Source organism: Xiphophorus maculatus, chromosome 5 (genome assembly GCF_002775205.1).
Source record: "Xiphophorus maculatus strain JP 163 A chromosome 5, X_maculatus-5.0-male, whole genome shotgun sequence".
NCBI classification, from domain to species: domain Eukaryota; kingdom Metazoa; phylum Chordata; class Actinopteri; order Cyprinodontiformes; family Poeciliidae; genus Xiphophorus; species Xiphophorus maculatus.
The window spans coordinates 13,109,192-13,127,541 of NC_036447.1; the positions used below are offsets into that span (position 1 = coordinate 13,109,192).

At 41.2% G+C, this 18,350-nt stretch overlaps 2 protein-coding genes across 2 annotated transcripts; both read right to left on the reverse strand.

Annotated features, from left to right (window-relative positions):
- Positions 1-117: 117 nt before the first annotated feature.
- Positions 118-12,524, reverse strand: rfc1 (replication factor C subunit 1). The gene is made up of 24 exons (XM_023333923.1): positions 12,414-12,524; positions 11,855-12,004; positions 11,689-11,764; positions 10,584-10,700; positions 10,193-10,494; positions 10,017-10,091; positions 8,205-8,282; positions 7,784-8,125; positions 7,584-7,697; positions 7,302-7,481; positions 6,507-6,611; positions 5,571-5,991; positions 5,375-5,490; positions 5,173-5,287; positions 4,536-4,624; positions 4,228-4,365; positions 3,987-4,082; positions 3,660-3,913; positions 3,462-3,579; positions 2,415-2,560; positions 2,135-2,348; positions 845-923; positions 684-784; positions 118-608 (listed from the first exon to the last, which is right to left on the reverse strand). The coding sequence occupies exons 1-24, from the start codon at positions 12,414-12,416 to the stop codon at positions 513-515; spliced, it is 3,525 nt and encodes a 1,174-aa protein (XP_023189691.1). The 5' UTR covers positions 12,417-12,524; the 3' UTR covers positions 118-512.
- A 1,411-nt stretch (positions 12,525-13,935) lies between these two features.
- Positions 13,936-17,298, reverse strand: rpl9 (ribosomal protein L9). The gene is made up of 7 exons (XM_014472015.2): positions 17,190-17,298; positions 16,991-17,106; positions 16,646-16,741; positions 16,386-16,518; positions 15,097-15,177; positions 14,711-14,840; positions 13,936-14,093 (listed from the first exon to the last, which is right to left on the reverse strand). Exons 1-6 carry the CDS (start codon positions 17,233-17,235, stop codon positions 14,734-14,736), a joined length of 579 nt encoding a protein of 192 aa, XP_014327501.1. The 5' UTR covers positions 17,236-17,298; the 3' UTR covers positions 13,936-14,093; positions 14,711-14,733.
- Between the last annotated feature and the right edge of the window lie 1,052 nt (positions 17,299-18,350).

Genomic DNA, 18,350 nt, shown 5'->3' on the forward strand with positions numbered 1-18,350 from the left:
GAGTGTAAAAGTCTCATCTTTGCATTTGATTTTAAAGCTATAAAATGTTTCTGCAGGTCCAGCATTTCACCTGGACATCAGCTGCCTTCTTTGTATCTAGAAATAAAACTCCCAGCATGTCTTAGCAACATATTCCTCTATTAGAAAATAGGAATTTACAAATTAATATCCAGGTGTAACAAAAACATTTCTGCGTTGCAGTCGTAGCAAACAATAACAGTCTTCCTCGTCATGGTCACATTATTTGCATCTGCAGCAGCTGAAGCGGAGCCTGAAGGCAGAGGGAATGCACACTGATGAGACACACCTGCAGATGTGGACAGACAGGCTCATTACGTGCAACATCTGTTCAATATGGAGACACTGGAAGTTAAAAAAGCAGCAGTCACTCTGTTGGAGCAAAACGATAGAATCCCAGCCAAGTTCCTCCTCGTCCTGATGCTTAACGTGTTGATTTAAGTGCAGAGTGGCGGTCAGTTAGCGGAGTCCAGCAAAGAAATTAAGTTCTTTCCTCATTTCTTTGCTTTGCCTTTCCCCTTGCCTTTGCCCTTCCCAGACTCTTGCTTCTTCTCCTTCGTCGACTCTTTAGTTGTTTTGGTCTTCTTCTGCTGCAGAGAGAAACTGAACAGGTGAATAACCAGAAAGCAGAACAGAAAATCTTCCTCAGGTCTGAACACACTTACTTTGATCATGGCGTCTGCTTTGAGGCCCTCGGCTTCGTCCCCAGACTCCTGGTCATCTGGACCTTCGTCTCCTCCGTCCAGATCCGCTCCTCCTCCTCCTCCTCCTCCTCCTCCTCCTCCTCCTCCTCCTCCTCCTCCTCCTCCTCCTCCTCCTCCTCGGCGGCCCTTCTTCACAGCTTGGAGGGAATACGGCGTCAGGTGGACCTCCTTGTTATACGCCCGCGTGAAAGCTGCCTTCACCTAGAAGTACAGATCCAAGTTATTAACTAATCAGCTAATCTGAAGTTAACCAATCTTATTGATCAACTAATGATTAGTTGACAATTGGCCATTTTCTTGAAAACTTGAATTTTCTCCAGTCAAGCGGGCCAACCGACTTTCTATAACATAAAGGTCTACATTTTCATAATATGCTGAATTAAAAGAAAAACATTAAATTTCAACATTATTTTGTATTAAATACTGATTGCATAAACAGATAATTGTGGTTTTCTCACATGATTAAATTTAGACATATTTATAAAATATAACAAAACATGAACCTCTTAGCCTGCTGAACAGAAAAATAAGAGCTGAAAAGAATAAAATCTGTTAAACACTTATTAATTCCCCATCAACAGAAAGATATTCATGCAGAATTACTGTCTGTGGTTGAACCTGAGCAAATTTTAAAACTTTACTCCAAAAAGACTCACGACTACAGCCCTCAAAAATCAACCCATTGGCATCATATCTTTCCCACATTTTTTTCTGTTTCATCCTCTGATTTTCTCTCCTCACATCCTCGACTTTGCAGCAGCCATTTTGAATGAGAACCTGCTGCTGCTCCGTCATGCAGCTCGGCTGATTGAGCGCTATTAAGGTAGGGTGACCATATTTTACTTTGGGAAAACCCGGACAACCTGCAGCGGTGCAGGGATTACGTGACACGCAGCGCCGTGCGCAGTGCCCTATAATGTAAGCTATGTAATGTGTTTTGAGGCAGTTGACCAAAATCCCGGACGATTTTTAAATTCCCCCCGGGCATCTTTTTAGGTCTGAAAAGTAGGACATGTCCGGGAAAAAGAGGACGTCTGGTCACCCTAATTAAGGCGAAACATAAGGAGCTTATTGAGTGTTTATATTTCAAAACAGAACCGCGTAAAGAGCATTTTGTGTCCCACACTGGACTCTGTTTGGACAGTTTCTCTTTCCCGTTCTGGTATGGCTCCAAACTCTTTCGATCAAGTGGCTTCATTAAGAATGACCGGCGGCGCCCTCTGCTGGATGGCGGCCAAACTACAAGACTAAAAAAAAAAAGGTCTAAGCAGGTATTATTGGTGAACTAATAACAGAAGTAGATTAATTGTATCCCTACCTAGAAGCAGAAAAATAATGGTCAGGATGGAAAAGCATTCAGAAACTGTTTAAAAAAAATTAAGAGTGAGCCTCTTCCGTCGTCCTCAGCTCACCTTGGAGTCCAGTTTGGAGTAGGGGTCAGGCTGCCCGCCCCACACACTGATCTCCATGATGCTGTCTACGTCCTCCTTAAGGAGCTGGTAGTCGTCCAGCAGCTGCACGGCCTGCGCCGCTCCCTCCGCTCCGTGCCTCTGCAGCGGATGCAGCAGCGCCTGGCGCAGGTAATGCATGTAGTCCAGGTTCACCGCCTGTCTGCTGCTCAGGGTCCTGCAGGAGCAGAGAGCATTACACACCCCGCCCAGGGAGCACGATGGACGAACAAATGGAGCTTACTTTAAGCTCATGTGTGCGGTCAGCTCCTGCACGATCCGGGAATGTTTGTTGGTAGAGGAGTGCTTGCCCAGCCAGCTGGGGAAGACGGGGAACTGAGACATGTAGCCTCTCATGAGCTCCCCCGGCAACACGCTGGCAAAGATGGCCTGAAAACACAACCAGGCTCAGAGGCATTCACATTCACAGTGCACTAAATTGATGGAAGTAGCTCAAGCTAGGGCTGGACAACATGGCTGAAAAATGTATCACGATTCAAGCGTTTCATATCAGTCGATATAATTGATTAGTTTTTAGTTTTAAATATCTGAAATACTGAAACTGGTGGCGTGATTTCTCAGGTTTTATCCACAGTTTCCTCTCCAGAGAATATTTTTTCTTTTCATGCCATGCTTTTTTTATTTTTCAGCAGTTCTGAGGTACAGTGGCGAAACCTGAAACTGCGGCTGCACAAGTTACTCAGCAAGATGTTGCTAGGTAACCAAAGAGCGAGTCAGTTAGTCGATGCCATGCACCTAGCTATAGCCTTTCCTCTGCCTACAACCCCCAGAATGCTGTGCAGTTCTGGATCGGAGTTCAGTGAAATTACTAAATTATCTATCTATTGATATTGATCACATATTTATCAAAAATATGTGTTATTGATTTATTGTCCTACTCAAAATAGTGGAATTCTAGATAAATATGACTAAGACTTCTGCAACAGGCCTTCATCTTGGCTTTACACTGAGCTGAAATAATCTTTTATTTCACATCCTGTTTCTGGAAACGTAGTTATTATTTGATAATATTTAGATGGATGTCAAACAAGTTGCTACATTAAGTTTCTAAAGAACCTTTCAGCATCTGTCTCAGACTGACTCCTGCAGCTCCACCCAGAGATATTCAGTCGCAGTCTCTAAATAACAAACTCCTCACGAGATCAGACTAATAAGTTTGATACATAAATATCCAGGTGATTATCAGTTATTATCAGAATATTATTATTTAATAAGGCAGTCCCTATAGTTTACAACATAACACTTGAGACGATTCATAGACCATCGTTACCTGAGTGGGAAGCAGGGACCAGTTTTGACTCGATCGGATCCGTCTGTCCACCAGGTCGCCGTCGGCGATGGAGTCGGCAGTCTTACTGAGCAGCACCAGGTGGGACTTCATGTCTCCACTGTGAGGAAAGATGAAAGCAGGAACATCAGCTGGACGCGAGTCTCTGCAGACCTACGCAGTGTGGCGCGTCTCGCTCACCGAGCCGCAGCCGGACGGACGTGCAGGTAGTTCTCCTGGACGAAGAGCGGCGCCAGAGAGTAGTCGTGGAAGAAGAGGTCGGACTTGTCGATGAGGCTCATGTGGGCCGTCTCTTCGCCCGAGGCGAACACCTTCCTGCAGACGTCGAACGGCCCCAGCTTCATGTCCTTGCGGGCCCTGGCCGCGTCGGACTTGCACCGGTCGTACGTCATCACCTTGTCTTTGGCCGACCACATGCTCAGGTTGTGAATCACCTGGAGACACGGGCAAAGTGACGGGACGGAAACATCCCAGACCTCAAAGAGCGAGACGCTTTGAGCTCCTTACCTGTCGCACGTCCTGGTTGGAGGCCAAGATGATTTCATTGAGAGCCGGAGGAGGGATCTTGATACCCTCTTTATAAGCAAGAGACATCATGGCTCCCTGGAAAAAAATGTAAATTAAATCAATAAAATGATAATATGATGACAATCCAATTATGAAAACACAAATTTCTATAATTAAGGTAATTTTTATGCATTTAATTTAACATTAATGGACACGTTGCAGTGCGACGACAAGAGGGAACCTTGATCTGCTCCACCCGCGGCCTCTGGAAACGCAGGTCGAAGCAGTAATTGGCCAACGATCTGATCTTCTGGTGGTTGCGGTCGTTGCACATGCAGATGATGGGAATCTTTGAGTTTTTGATCAGGCCGATCATTTCCTACAAGAGGCACAAAGTCACTGGTCAGAGAAAAATACTCTTACAATAAGTAAATATTCCAACTGGTTAGATTTCCATCAGGCACACAGTAATTTTCCAAACATTCCTTATTTTTAACCTTCCCATAAACTCCAAAATCCGATCAGATCATGAGAAACGAGCTCCAGTACCTGGATTCCTCCTCGGTCTTCATTTCCAGCCATGCCGTCCACTTCGTCCATGATGAGGACGTGCTTACTGCTCACCGTCTGAGACGTTCCTGAAGGACAGACAGAAGAGGCTCAAAAAGGTTTGAGATTTGCTGAAGAAGAGGATAAATATGAAGAGCACAGTTAGCGTGAGCTGTGTGGCAGCGTTCACACAGTTTTCATGTCACGGCTGTAACTTCTCCACAAATTTAAAGAGTTTTCAGTCAATTTTACATCCATTTCTTTATATTTTAAAAATGGAGGAGGGATGGATAAAAGGAAGGAATGACTAGATCTACAGAATTTGGTATCAAAATTTTGATACCAAATTCAAACTTTTGAATTTTGGGTCATGTGGATATTTTTTTTTTTTATCCACATGACCCAGCTCTACTTAGACATGGGGACAGGAAATAAAGTCTTCATATTTTTCCAGCTCTATTTCCAAAGTCCTCCAAACCAGGAAATATTCCAGACTTTTCCAGGTTGTGAAGCAGCTCCTGTGAAAGGGCAACGATGCCACTTTCTGACAGCTGTATTTGCGAATTATTAGGAAACATTCGGAACAAAATTTTCCATCTTTTACAAATCAGCAGCTGTTTTATAAACAAAAATTGACCTTTGTAGAAGTTCTCGATGCTGGTGTTGTTGAGCGACTCCGCCACGACTTCCTTCAGGCTGTTTTTGCTGCGAGTGCAGCTGGCGTTCATCTCCACGTAGCTGAAGCCCAGCTCCTTCAACAACAAGCAAACCCACAGATTCAAACAGGAAGTGCGACCAGAGCCTGCTGGTTAGACGTCAGTGTGTGCCCTCCGACTGACCTCACAGACCAGGGCAGCTGTGGTGGTCTTCCCCACCCCTGGAGGCCCAGAGAGCAGAGCAGCTTTGTATCCTGATCCGTCATCCTTCCCTCCTCCAAATTTACCAAACCTCGATGCTGTTGGACAGAAAGCACATCTAGAACCGACACGTTTCTGCCAGATGAGCCGGCGTGAGGTCGGCCGGTTCTTCTGCTACCTGCGGGTTTGTCCGGTCCTCCGCTGTGGTGTCTGTGCCAGTTCTGCAGCCAGCGGAGCAGCTTGTTGGCGCAGCTCTGCTCCCCCTGCTGGCCGATCACACCCTTCAGAGAACGTGGACGGTACTTGTCCACCCACAGGAGACCGGCAGCGTCCCCCTGCGGGGAAGGGGGGGAGGGTCCAGGAGCTGAGGAAGAGGAGGGTGTGTTGGGAAGGCCCAGCTCCCTTCGGGCTGTCTGTCTGGAGCCCCACCCAGTTGGAGTGCTGCTGCTGCTGCCGCTGGCTCTTTGTCTCTGGCCCGTCTTTGAGGGGCTCGGGGTCTTGGGGGACCTGGAGTTCCCCTTGGAGGGGGAGATCTTCTGAGCCTTGGGGGTGACCTTTGAGGTCTCACTTGAAGGAGTTCTGGTTTTTGAGGCTTTGCACTAAAAGATGCAACAAAACATCCAAAGAAATAAAGAGAGATCGACTTCATTAGGACCATTTAAAGGTTAAAGGTTAAAAGTTAAAGCCCATATCTGAAGACTTGGCTCAAACAGAGCAGGAGGTCACAGTGGGTGACTAACATTTTATTATGTTTATTCTCGGTACTAATCATTTACAAAAATTATTTTTATGGAGTAAAACACCACATTTTGTGAACTATTGTGCAGCTTTTGGAAATATTATGGTAAATTTCCATCAGGTGATTTTCACATTAGTTTAGCTGCTATTCTTTAAAGGGGAGTTTTATGTAAAATTTACTTTTTTGATCTTTACATCATGGTATAATGCTACTCTTTTAGTTATTTGATTGTGTTATAAAATGGGACTACGCCTTTGGAAAATACATAATCCTGCCTCTTTAAGCCATATGGTAATAAAAGCCATGCTGATATTTATTACTGCTAATGTGCCAAAGTAAAAGCCTTTATAGTGTTACTAATGTAGGAGTTCTGACCTCAGCTTCTGCAGCGATCTCATACTTTGACTTCTTCCCTGGTTTGGTTCTGATCAACTCCAACAAGCCGTCCTCATCCAGGATGATGGTGCCTAAACTCTCAGCCTGGAGACCAAAACACAAAGGAAGACTCGTAACGTTAACATGAATGAAACTGGAATATTTCTGTAACTTATGCTTCAAGTTCTTTGATAAATCGGAGGATATTTTTAAAAATAAACCATAACATCCTGTTGCTTTCGAGTACAAAAACAGTGCAACTTGAAATCATGTCACCAATTTATTTCCCCTCTGTAAATGTAAATGTAGAAAAATTAAGGGCTTGAGCTCCACAAATATTTTAGTGTGAGATTTTTATTTGTAAGAATGTTACACGTCTTAGCAGATGCAGGTGATGAAGGGTGAATAAACTTACGCTTCTTCCTACTTCTTAATAAAAGTGTTTTTTACTAATATTTATTTATTCTGTTATCAATTAAACTATTAATTAATAGAAATAATAAGGCCATATAATCCCTATTTTGAATGAATGAATTTATTATGATTTTAATTATTATTAATTAAAATGATTATCTTGATGAATTTATTACTTACCAAATTTAATACGGATTTTATTCATTGATTACAATTTATTATTACCATTAAGATTATTATGATTATTACTACTAGTAGTAGCAGTTATTTTGTTCAATTTAGAAGTAGTAACCCTTTTGTTTGTTTAATGTTTCATCTTTATCTAAATAAAATGGTCCAAATAAACCCTGACAACATGACGTAGGCTGCTGGCCGGCTGACCTTGTCCAGTTTGGACGCTCCACTGTCTCTGCCCTGCACCAGGTAGTTGGTCTTCTTGCTGACGTTTCCCGTCACTTTGCCTCCGTAACGCTCAATGAGAGCTTTGGTGTCGTCTCTCTCCATCGACTCCAGGACTCCAGTCAGCACAAACACACACCCCTCCAAACAGTTTTCTGCTCCCTAGAAAGATTTTTTTTTATTTTTCTTAAAGTGAGTAACTGTGTTTTGAAATAAAGAATGACTGAGAAGCAGCCGGTTCCTCGTTGTGACGTTCCACCTTACCTCTGGGATTTCCTTGGATCCCAGCGCTCGTGGTCCGTCTCTGTTGAGGTAATTCCTGAAAGCTAGAGTGTGCATCTTCTTCTTCTCCGCATCGTCAGGACTTGTACTTGCGCTCTGGTTGGGAAGCAGAATAAAACCTGAAAGAAGCTCAAATGAATGGGTCAGAGTTCAGCCTCTTGTGTCACAGGAAGCAGCATTACCTCGGGCTTCTTAGGAGACGTTTTCAGCGCCGTTGGTGTCGTTCCTGCTTTGGGTGTGAATTTCATGTCCGAAATCGATGAAGCACGCGGCTCTTTTTTCGGAGAGATTTTGTTTTTCCTCGGTGAAGTGGGTGTTTTGCTTTTTGCGCCTTCGTCCTTCGCCTCGTCCCGCTTCTTCATCATGGCCAGCTTGGAGCTGGCTCTGACAGCAGCGGGGCTCTTCTGGGGCGACGGACTGATAACGTCCTCCGGAGGAGTCCGACTGGTCTTCGACGGGACACTCACGCTGCTCTTCTTGGGGGTCGTGGTTGGACTTGGTTTTTCCTCAGAGTTTTTGCGAGCCTTGAAAAGGTACAGAAACATATTTACATCTCCTCTACAAGAAGCCAACATGCCTTTAGTGACCATTGCAGTGCATTACTTTTTTGGGCTGTGGCTCGGAGTCCAGCATGGCCAACGTTCTGGCAAACCCCTCGTCCTCATGGACTTGTTTCTCCACCTGCTTGAAAGAAAAATAGCAAAATCATGAACTAAGACCAGTGGTCCCCAACCTTTTTATCACCGCGGACCGGTCAAGACTTGGCTATTTCACTGCGGCCCGGAGGGCAGGAGGCTTTTCCCCTTCACAAAGAAACTTTCCAAAGACATGTGATCTGTTTCTTACTCATTTTGCTGCTTGTGGGCTCAATGTTGGCGCGCAAGACGTAACCAAGAGAATCCGGTTAAAGGATTTTCAAAATAAAAGATCCTCCAGACTAAAACGGAAATATTTAATTATTCCTTATTCGGCCCGGTACCAATTGGTCCACGGCCCGGGGGTTGGGGACGACTGACTTAGACTACTGTTGGACCTCAGTGCAGCATTTGACCCTGTTGACCATGAAACATCGAAACAACTAGAACGTTGGGTTGGACTCTCTGGTTCAGTACTGGCTCGAGTCTTACCTAAAGAAGAGATTCTGTTGTATGAATAGGTAACTTATCATGTAACTTCAGATGTGGGGTTCCCCAAGGCTCAATCCTGGGACGTCTTCTATTTAATATCTACATGCTACGAGACCATAACTCTGCTCCATTTTGTCAAATTGAAAATATTTTTTCTCAGCTCTGCCTACATGGAACATGTTGCAAAAAGACCTGAAATTGACTAAACTTATTTGATTGAGCACTTTTAAGTCCAGACTGAGCGCACTACAGATAACGTCCTTAAAATGTGACTTTTTAGTATTTTTATAACATTTTAATTGTGTATCTAACTGTAATTATTGTATTACCTTTGATGCCTCTTGGCCAGGCCTCCCTTGAAACAGAGATTTTTTATCTCAATGATGGTTAAATAAAGGTGATATAAAACACTACGCAGATGACACACAGCTCTACCTCACAAACCCTTCCAAGCACTAAACAGATGATTAAAACAAAACAATGTGTGGATGCATCAAAACTTTCTCCAGCTGAACAGAAATTAAACTGACGTTATTATCTTTGCACCTAAAGAGGAACGATCTGGAGTCAACGCACAGCTTCAGGTATTACAGCTGGAAACTAGAGATCATGCCTGAAATCTGGGCATAGAGAGGGACTCAAACCCGCACTTTCAAAGACACATAAAGACAATTACAAAGTTGGCCTTCCATCACCCGAAGAACATTTTTAGGACTGAAGAGGGACAATTCTGCATTGTACTACTGCATATTGTACAATTATGTACTACTGAGTTTTGATCTTCAATATGAAATTCATTAAATTTAGTGAAGGTAATGAGAAAGTGGGAACAAATTTAAGAGGGTTTGCAAATCGTTACAGATTAACAAAACGTATCAAGCTAGATATTGTAAATTTGTTGGAATATATTTCTGTTGCCAGAAAAATCCATACACTGTAGCATCTAACTACTGATGGAGGTAGATGGGCTCATAGCTGGTTAGGGAGGTGCTTAAAGAAGTCGCATCCTAAACAGGAACCTGCTCACTCTGGATCATGTAACCAACATGTGCATGCAGCTGCAAAGAGCTGCTCTTTAAATTAAAACTATGTCAGGAGAACCTAGAAAGGAAACAGCTTTTCTGACATCAACCGGCTGCATCTGATGACAATAAATTGACAAAAGATAAAACGACTTGTTTAAATCCTGAATGTGTTCCCTCCCACCCCCCCAACTATGCCACTGAATGAAAACGTATTCCAATGATCTCCAAACTGAGAATTCACTATAGTTGATTTAACCTCTTACCTCCATGTCCTCCTCCATCTGCAGCTGCCGGGCCAATTCCTCGTCGCTTATCAGGTCGTCTAACTCTTGAGTCGGCTGAAGGAAGACAGGAGTTTTACAAATTTAGTTTCCTGCAGAGTAAGAAAATCATTAGAAAATGTGTCATGGAGAAGTCAAGGAAAGGAAAGTTAGCTTACAGCCTTTCGTTTGGTGCTGGCTACCAGCTTCTTGTCAGAGCGGTGAATCTCTCCGCTGCCGAAGTAGTCGAGTACAGAGGTGAGAGTTTGCTTAGGCGGAGGGGGAGGGGCTAGTTTAGGGGTTGTAGGAACTTTGGGACTCTTTATCTCAGTTTTCCCCCGACTCAAAGGAGGCTTAGCAGGAGACTTGAGTCGCTCTTTGACTTTAGGACTGCAATTGTTGCCTTCTGACTTTTTATTAGCGCCGTTCTGTTTGGACTTGGAGGCCTTCTTCAGACTCTGAAAGTTGTCACTGTCCGAGTCTGCAGGTTCAAGAGACAAGCAGAGCTTTTCTTTAAAGGCCAAATACATTAGGTGGACCTGAGAATATTTTCATTTGATGGTGTCTGACCTGTTTCAGAGACGTACTGCACAGGATCCTTCTTAGGAGGCGGATCTGCTTTGCTGGTCGCAGCTTTCCCTTTGGAGGATTTCTTAGCCTTCATCACCGGCTCTTCCTCGTCTGAATCTGAACAGAAACAAGAATGACATGCTTTTCATTTCTCATCTAATTTTTGGAAAACATCCCTCTCTTAAGGATGCAATTCCTAGAACTGGTCCCCTACAGCTTTATGAAAACGGTAAAGAAACCTGCAAAAGGTTTTTTTTTTTTTTGTCATTTTCTCACTGAAGATCAACAAGGATTAAGATCAGTTTTTTTCTAACAAAAATCTAAATATGAAAAAAATTGTTACTCTATAGCACAAACAGTAAAGTGTATTTATAAAGGCAGAAATGGGATACCAGGAAAACGTTGCACCAAGATTTTAACAAGTTACTGATTTCAAAATGGCAAAAATGTTCCACTGTACTGCTCCTACCTCCAGCTACAGTTACAAAGAGTTATAACGATGTACCAAATATAAATCAACTAACAACATTTTGTTTCGTGCATTTATAATAATGATAAAGGTTGGGGACTTGTTTGATTAATTTCCTATTTTGCTGGTTTCCAACTAGAGTCCCACAATATATAAAATCAGAATTATTGCAGCTTTAGCATGTTTAATATTGAAATAGCAAAAAATGTTTTTAGATGCAGTTTAATTTAACTCTCATGCATTCAAACTCCACCAGCCATTTTTATATTTTGCTACTTGGATGGACTTCCGCTGGATTTTACGACCAGAGGCGATGCAGTATAAAGATAAACATGCTAACATTCATGGAGGACAAAAAACAGTGAGGAAAATAAACATCAACATCTGCAATTTCATGTTTTTTGTGCAGTTCTGGTGATTCAAACCAACTACTTCTATCAAAGAACCGTTAGCTAAATTCATTTCTTTGAAGAGTTCAATTTAAGAGACAAAAGTAAAAGTGGAATTGGTCAAAATCTGGTCAGACAAAGAAAAACCTGAAATTGGTACTGACAGGAAATAGCCTAATTAGTGCATCTCTAGACTATTAGTCTATATGTTCATTTATGATATAAAAGATTAAAATATTTGGCATACCCGATTCTATAACTTGGCGTTTCTTTCTTTTCTTCTCGCTGCTTTTGTGTTGCTCTTCATTTTTGGAGCTTTTGACCTGAATAACAAGAATAAAAATATTGTGTAATGAAGTGGGGAAAACAGGATTTTCCGTCTTTTTACATGGTGGAGGACAACATCTTCTTGCCTTGGAGCCCTCCTCCTCCTCCTCCTTCTTCTTCTTCTTCTTTTTCACATCTTCTTCTGAGGAACTCTTCTTTTTCCTCTTCTCGTCTGGTTTTCGGTCTACGTTTGGGGCAGGCTTGCCTGATACCGGTCCAAAGAACCGCCTGATGTCCTGCACATTGAAACACAGCGGAGTTTTTGACTTTTACAGCTTCACTAGATCGCTGTGATTGTAAACACAAGACTCTGATGCAGAGACTACAGTGAAAAGAGGCTGCAGGATTAATTGGTGAGCTCAGGCGCTCAATTTCAGCAGCTTTCACTTTCTGACTAAGATCCTGCACGTAAACGCATCATTTTTCCTAAACAAACAAACAAACAAAAAAAAAGCACAAACACGTCAACATTTAAACAGCTTTATGCTTATTTTTAGTGTAAAATAAATTGAAGCGGTTTAGCTGCAGCTAAACCCGAGAGCAGCTTTATCCACATGACGTCGCAGGTATTTTTCGCCTTGTCGAGAAACGTCGGGAGTTCGTGCAGCTCCAGGCCTGAGCCAACAGACCGAAACTGTTACCTACCATGATGAACACGCTGCTCTCGCACCCTGGTCGCCGGTTCGGTGCAGAAAGGTCAGAAAAACCTTTCAGCTGTTGGCGCGAAGCACTGTGGTCGCCAGGAGGTGACGCACCGACACAGGGATTGGCGTGCGTCAGTACGTCATCAGACGTGCCGAGTTTATTTGGGAATTCAAAAACAAAACAAACCGTGCAATCATGATAATAATAAAAAAAATTAAAAAAAAAAAAACCCGCTGTGGTTTAAATGTAAATCACAGAAACTGATATGGCTGCTGCGGTTTGACAGGTTTTTCACTCACAAGAAATGCATTAAAATGACCACCGTATTGTAATGCGCATCAGATTCCCAGTTCAAAATTTCAACAGAAAGAAAGAAAGAAAAATGTGCCAGATGTGCCACACATCTTGGCAACAGATGGCAACAGACTGCCAAGATGTGTGGCAGTCTGTTGGTTTTGCTTCAGTTCCTTGCAGACCCTGAATCGTTTTAGCTCCCCTCACCATCCACTCCAGGGCTCTTCTCCTGTCTGCCACATTGCAATACAAAAACGCATCAATTTCTCTTTGCCACTTTTTCTAAAAAAAATTTTTTTATTCATTCTTTGTACATTAAGATTTTTAATATTCGTACTGATCAAAATTCTTCCATGTGTTTCTGACCGGTTCTTTATATGAAGAATCTTGAATAATTTGAGTTACATTTAATTTCCCTTTGACATCAATAAAATATTTTTTTCTAATTGACCACGACAGCATATTATGCAGGGCTTAAAACGTGAGGAAGCTGATCGGTGTCAGTAAAACCATCAGGTACAAAACAAATCGAAAGCAAAAATATTAGCCTACCCTCAAATATGTACTATATTAACATTTGAAATATTGGGCTACAAATAGATGCTGAACTGCAGCTGTTGATTTCCTAGATCAGCTCTTAGATTTAGACAATTTAAATTACCATTACTTGGTCCACTTAACAGCATTTTACCTTCATTGCACCTCTTGCAATAGTTGAGTCCAAATATTTATTTTTTTGCAGAAAGACTGGAAAGCTTCATTAGGCCACAAATACCAGATTTAAAAAAAAAAAAAATTTCATTAGGTTTTTCCTTTTATAAAATATGAAATATATAATTGTAAAAACATCTGCAATTCATATTAGAGCCAACATGTATTACAAGAAAGGTATACAATTACTGCTATTTTGAGGTCAACTTTTATGGGATATTCTGAACAGCATAGGGGTCACTATTTCTTCTTGGCTAACTGTGAGCCAAACATGTACGATTCCTGAACAGCAGTCAGGAGCCGTACAAAACCATCGCGAGGGTCACAAAAGGCCCGGGAACCACACTTTGAACACCTGGCAGTGGCACTGATCTGTTTGGATTTTCTGAATTCCTCTAATCTGGTCTTTCAAATCTTTTTGAGGAACTGTAAACATAAATATATCGTTTCTTGACTCCACACCCTTTTATTCATGTTTATCCTTATTGTAGCTGAATAAAAAAAAACGGCAAACAAATATATAAAGATGTTTGCTTTATTGGTCATAACAGGAAAAGTGGACATTTTATTCATCATCTTGCTCCACCACGGTGGTTTTCTCGCTGACATAAATGCCGTCCAGGAACTTTCTGATGTCCTTCTTTCTGACGGTGGTGGCCTGCTGGATCAACGCCGCTGCAGAGAAACAGGAGAGCCGCAAATCAGAGCAGAAACTTACTTTAAAACATGATGGGGAAAATGCCAGTACATGCTTATTTCTCAGGGCCTGGTCTGAAGAATGAAAGCAAAGATTCAATCATGAAAAGGAAAAGTGACACAAAGAGGGGAAGATTTAGAGTCAAGCATCCAATGATGCAAAGCATGCGCAGGTGGGTAATAAAAAACAAGGTGCAAATACAGGTAAACATCCCGTTAAATAGTTTGAAAAGAGAAAAGTGGCTTTAAAATTGAAAAATAAAGAGTGCAAGCTTAGAATTGAAATGGTGCCAAATTTATTCATTAAATGCTTTTTATGTGGCAGAAGCATTTTGTTAAAATTTTTACTTTATGAAAAAACTCAGCCCTAAGTTCACCTGGAGTTTTATCCTGAGTTTTGTCAACATGTCACATATCAGGAGAATGACTTCAAATAGACAACATAGCTGGATAGACTCTTGAATTTTATGATTACAGACGCTTGACAAGTTTAAGGTAGGAAGCATGCAACAGATAAATGTGCAACAGAAAGAAAAGTTTGAGGAAAACAAACAAGACGGGTAGAAAAAGCAAGATGTTTCCATGCATCATCTAACCTCTACACCAGCAGATGTTTTCTCTACTGGTCTGCATCCACTACTGTTCCCTTCTCAGACACGTAAATGCCGTCCAAGAACTTTCTGATATCCTTGTTTTTGACTGTGGTGGCCTGCTGGATCAGAGCAGCTGGAACAGAGGAGGACGAGCATCACATCACAGAACGATCACTTCTGCCCAAACATTTCGGATGCATTTTGAACATCTACAAAAAGAAACTGAACCAACACTTTACACAAACAAGCTGAACTTCCACCGGTCCGTCTGGTGGCAGGAGAGAGCAACCCGACACATTGCAACTATCAACAGAACTTCTTATTGCAGCTTATTTCATCTTGATGGACAGAACGGCTCTGAACAGTTTGATGACGTTAATGAGACACACCTGAGTTAGACACCAGCTCGATGTCGTTTCCCTCCAGGACCAGCTCGTCCTTCTGGGCTGCTGACAGCGCACAGTTAACTCCTGGAAGCAAACGGGAAGATCATTTTTAATATGTTACCATGAGGACAGAATTTTTTTTGTTTTTTTTTACCGGATTATAATCCAATAAAAATTCTAACGGCAGGTGAGAAAATCGGCACTGAAGAAATAATATTTTCCTCTCATTTCATATCAGTTTTGATCGAACAATTGGCTCTGTGGACATTATGGTTTAAAAACCAAATATAAAAATATTCATAACTTAATATTTATATACAGTCATTGTATCAGAATGAGGCTTTTAGACAAAACATTTTAATGATGCCATAAAAAATATCGCAATTTAGAGAGCGCTAAGATGTCAAAGACCTTGTTTGAGAGTTCATAATGTTTTGCTACATTAATACATTACTGTATTTTATAAAAATTATAAATGAAAGGCAACTGATTTATGAAAGTACAAGAGTTTTAGTGCTGCAAAGATTCAACAATTTGCTGATCTGAGATTAACATGAAAGTTCAAACAATCTTTAGCATTTTCTGCAAATAAAAGAGCAAATGTTTGGTTAATATTACCAAAGCATTTGGTAATATAGCGTTGGGCGATACAGATTAAGAATACAATCTCAGTTTTTAATGCCAATTTCGATTTCCAATTTTAAATCAATATTTCCCACCCACATTTTTTACTAAACAACAAAAAAGACATAAAATATGTAATATTTGGCATTTATTTCAATAACTCAAAACAAATAGAAGCTTTAAAATATGCTTGGAAGATTGTGGGTGAGCTAACATCACTATGGAAACCCAAGCAGCAGATTTGTGGGATTAAAAAATAAATAAAATCTGAATTTTCCAAAAATTAAAGCTTCAAAAACAGAAAACTTGATAAAAATCAGTCAATTTATTGCGCAGCTCTAGTTAAAATAACCATGTTTGAATTTTAAAGCTGTGTAGAAGAAAACTGAATGAGCAGTAATACTTTTTTTCTCAAAACAAAAATAAAAGGGAGAAAAACAACCAAAACTGTCCAACACTGTTTTGTTAGTCTACGTTTATTACCAGTCTATCTAACCCACTGAATGTGATCATTTTGCTTTTAAACATCCCTGCCTTACAAAAAATCTGGCCAACCACCATTCCCATCCTTTCCACCAAGTCAAACTGTAACTTTTCCAAACTGAAAGGAAGTAAATATCTCTGATTTTCACAAACTCCAGAGTCTCCACAGTGTGAAGCCGACTCACCAGTCCTCATCCTGACACGGCGGATGTACTTCTCTCCCAGAAAGTTCCTGATTTCCACCAGAGACCCACTCTCCTGAATGACCACGTTGATGGGGAAATGGGCGTACACAGAGCGCATTTTATACCGGAAACCCTGCAGCAGACAACAGGAGCAAAGCCAACGATCAAACAAACAGATTTACGTTGTTAATTTAGAACAAAGGCAGCCCAAGTGACCAAGATTCATTTGACTGCAGTGTTTCCCAGAAGGTGAACCTCACCAGAGTGACACCCTTGATCATGTTCTGGACGTGGCTGCAGATGGTGCGCACCGTGGCCAGCTCCTTCCTGTTTCCCCACCATTTCTCCACACGAAGCTAAACAACAACAGCACAGGGATCAGTTTTACACAGCCTCACATGTTAAATTACAGTTAAAAATGCTCAAATGGTTGATTACTTGACAATAATGGGGTACAACCAAACAAAAAAAAGTCAAACATTACTTTTTATCTTGTAATTGAAGCAGGGATGCATCCCAGCACTAGCTCCATCGCTAATGGTTAAACTTTCTTTGAATGTACTCATGCAACACTATCTCAGTAACAGGTTGTCAATCATAGCTACCTTCTTCTGTTTCTTGCCCAGCAGGCTGAGCTCCAGGTTGATGTGGTTGAACTCCCTGGTGAGTTTACCACGGGGCCCTTTGACAATCACTGTTCGCCCCTTTAGCCTGACTTCCACTGGCAAACGAAACAAAAGTCAGTTTAAAAACATTACAACATATTTATTCATGTTCATCTGTGAGGCAGCAGCAGCTTCTTACCGCTGTCAGGCAGGTCGACAGTCTGGCTGCTGAGAATGGTCTTCATTCTACACACGCACAAAACAAGCGTTATATTTTAATCTTGTTTCAGCACTTTAACTGAACACTCAATAAGTTAGGCAACCCTAAAGCACGTGATGTATGTAAATGTTCTGATAGATGCAATATTAGCATGTGTGATTTAAGCTTGAATCAAGCCAATCTGGATTTAGCCACACCGACTGAGCTAATGCTAACGCAGAGCTACGCTGTTCCACATCCCATAGTTTTAATAAAAAAGACAAAATGTTCTACTCCAGAACAGTCACACAAACTACCAGGAGTTGTTCAAACCCCACTCCTGTAACTGAAACCGTTTAATCGGCCGTCGCCATTAACACAGACAGACCCGTCAGGCCGCAGACGGATAAACTGTGGACAAACTATTATCATTTCTCCACCGAAACTAAAAACAGGACAAAAATATCGCTCATATTGTGAAATTTAACATCCTCGGTGTCTTGATGTGAAAAAAATAAATAGAAACGTGTGTTAATAGACTCAGATGGAGTTAGATGAAAACTCCGAAACAATTTCACAGCTATCCTCACCTCGCCGGTAGCAAAGGAAAGGAGGACGGAAGGGCGTCATGACGCAATTGTAGGAGCCCATCAGCAGACCTTATAATCAATTATCGAACTCTCTATCTGAAGACTCAAAATGTGACAGAAAAGTATATTTTGGGATGAAGTAGAAACAACAGAGTGTATTTTTTGGTATATAAATTTGCGAGTGTCTTTTAAGAACATTTACTGGCTTTATTTACAAACTTTAAAATAATGAAAGCCCTATTTACCTAAATCTAGGTTAAACAAAAGTTACATTTTCACAATAGCAGTGTTTTCTGTATGTGGATTACTTAGATTACAAAAATTAGCAAAGAAAATTGAAACATTTTAAATCTGGAAAAATATATTTTTTAAAAAACGCTTAAAGTGAGCAAAATTATACACAATACTTGAGCTGTAAACTGGAAATGGGAATGCTTTCCACGAATAGCTAAAATCCAATGTGGTTAATGTTTTTAGTTGAGTCGAAGTTAAATAATTAAGACACAACTCAGATGTACTAAAACTAAATACGTACTGGTATAGCTAGCAAAATCAGTTAAATTAACAAAAG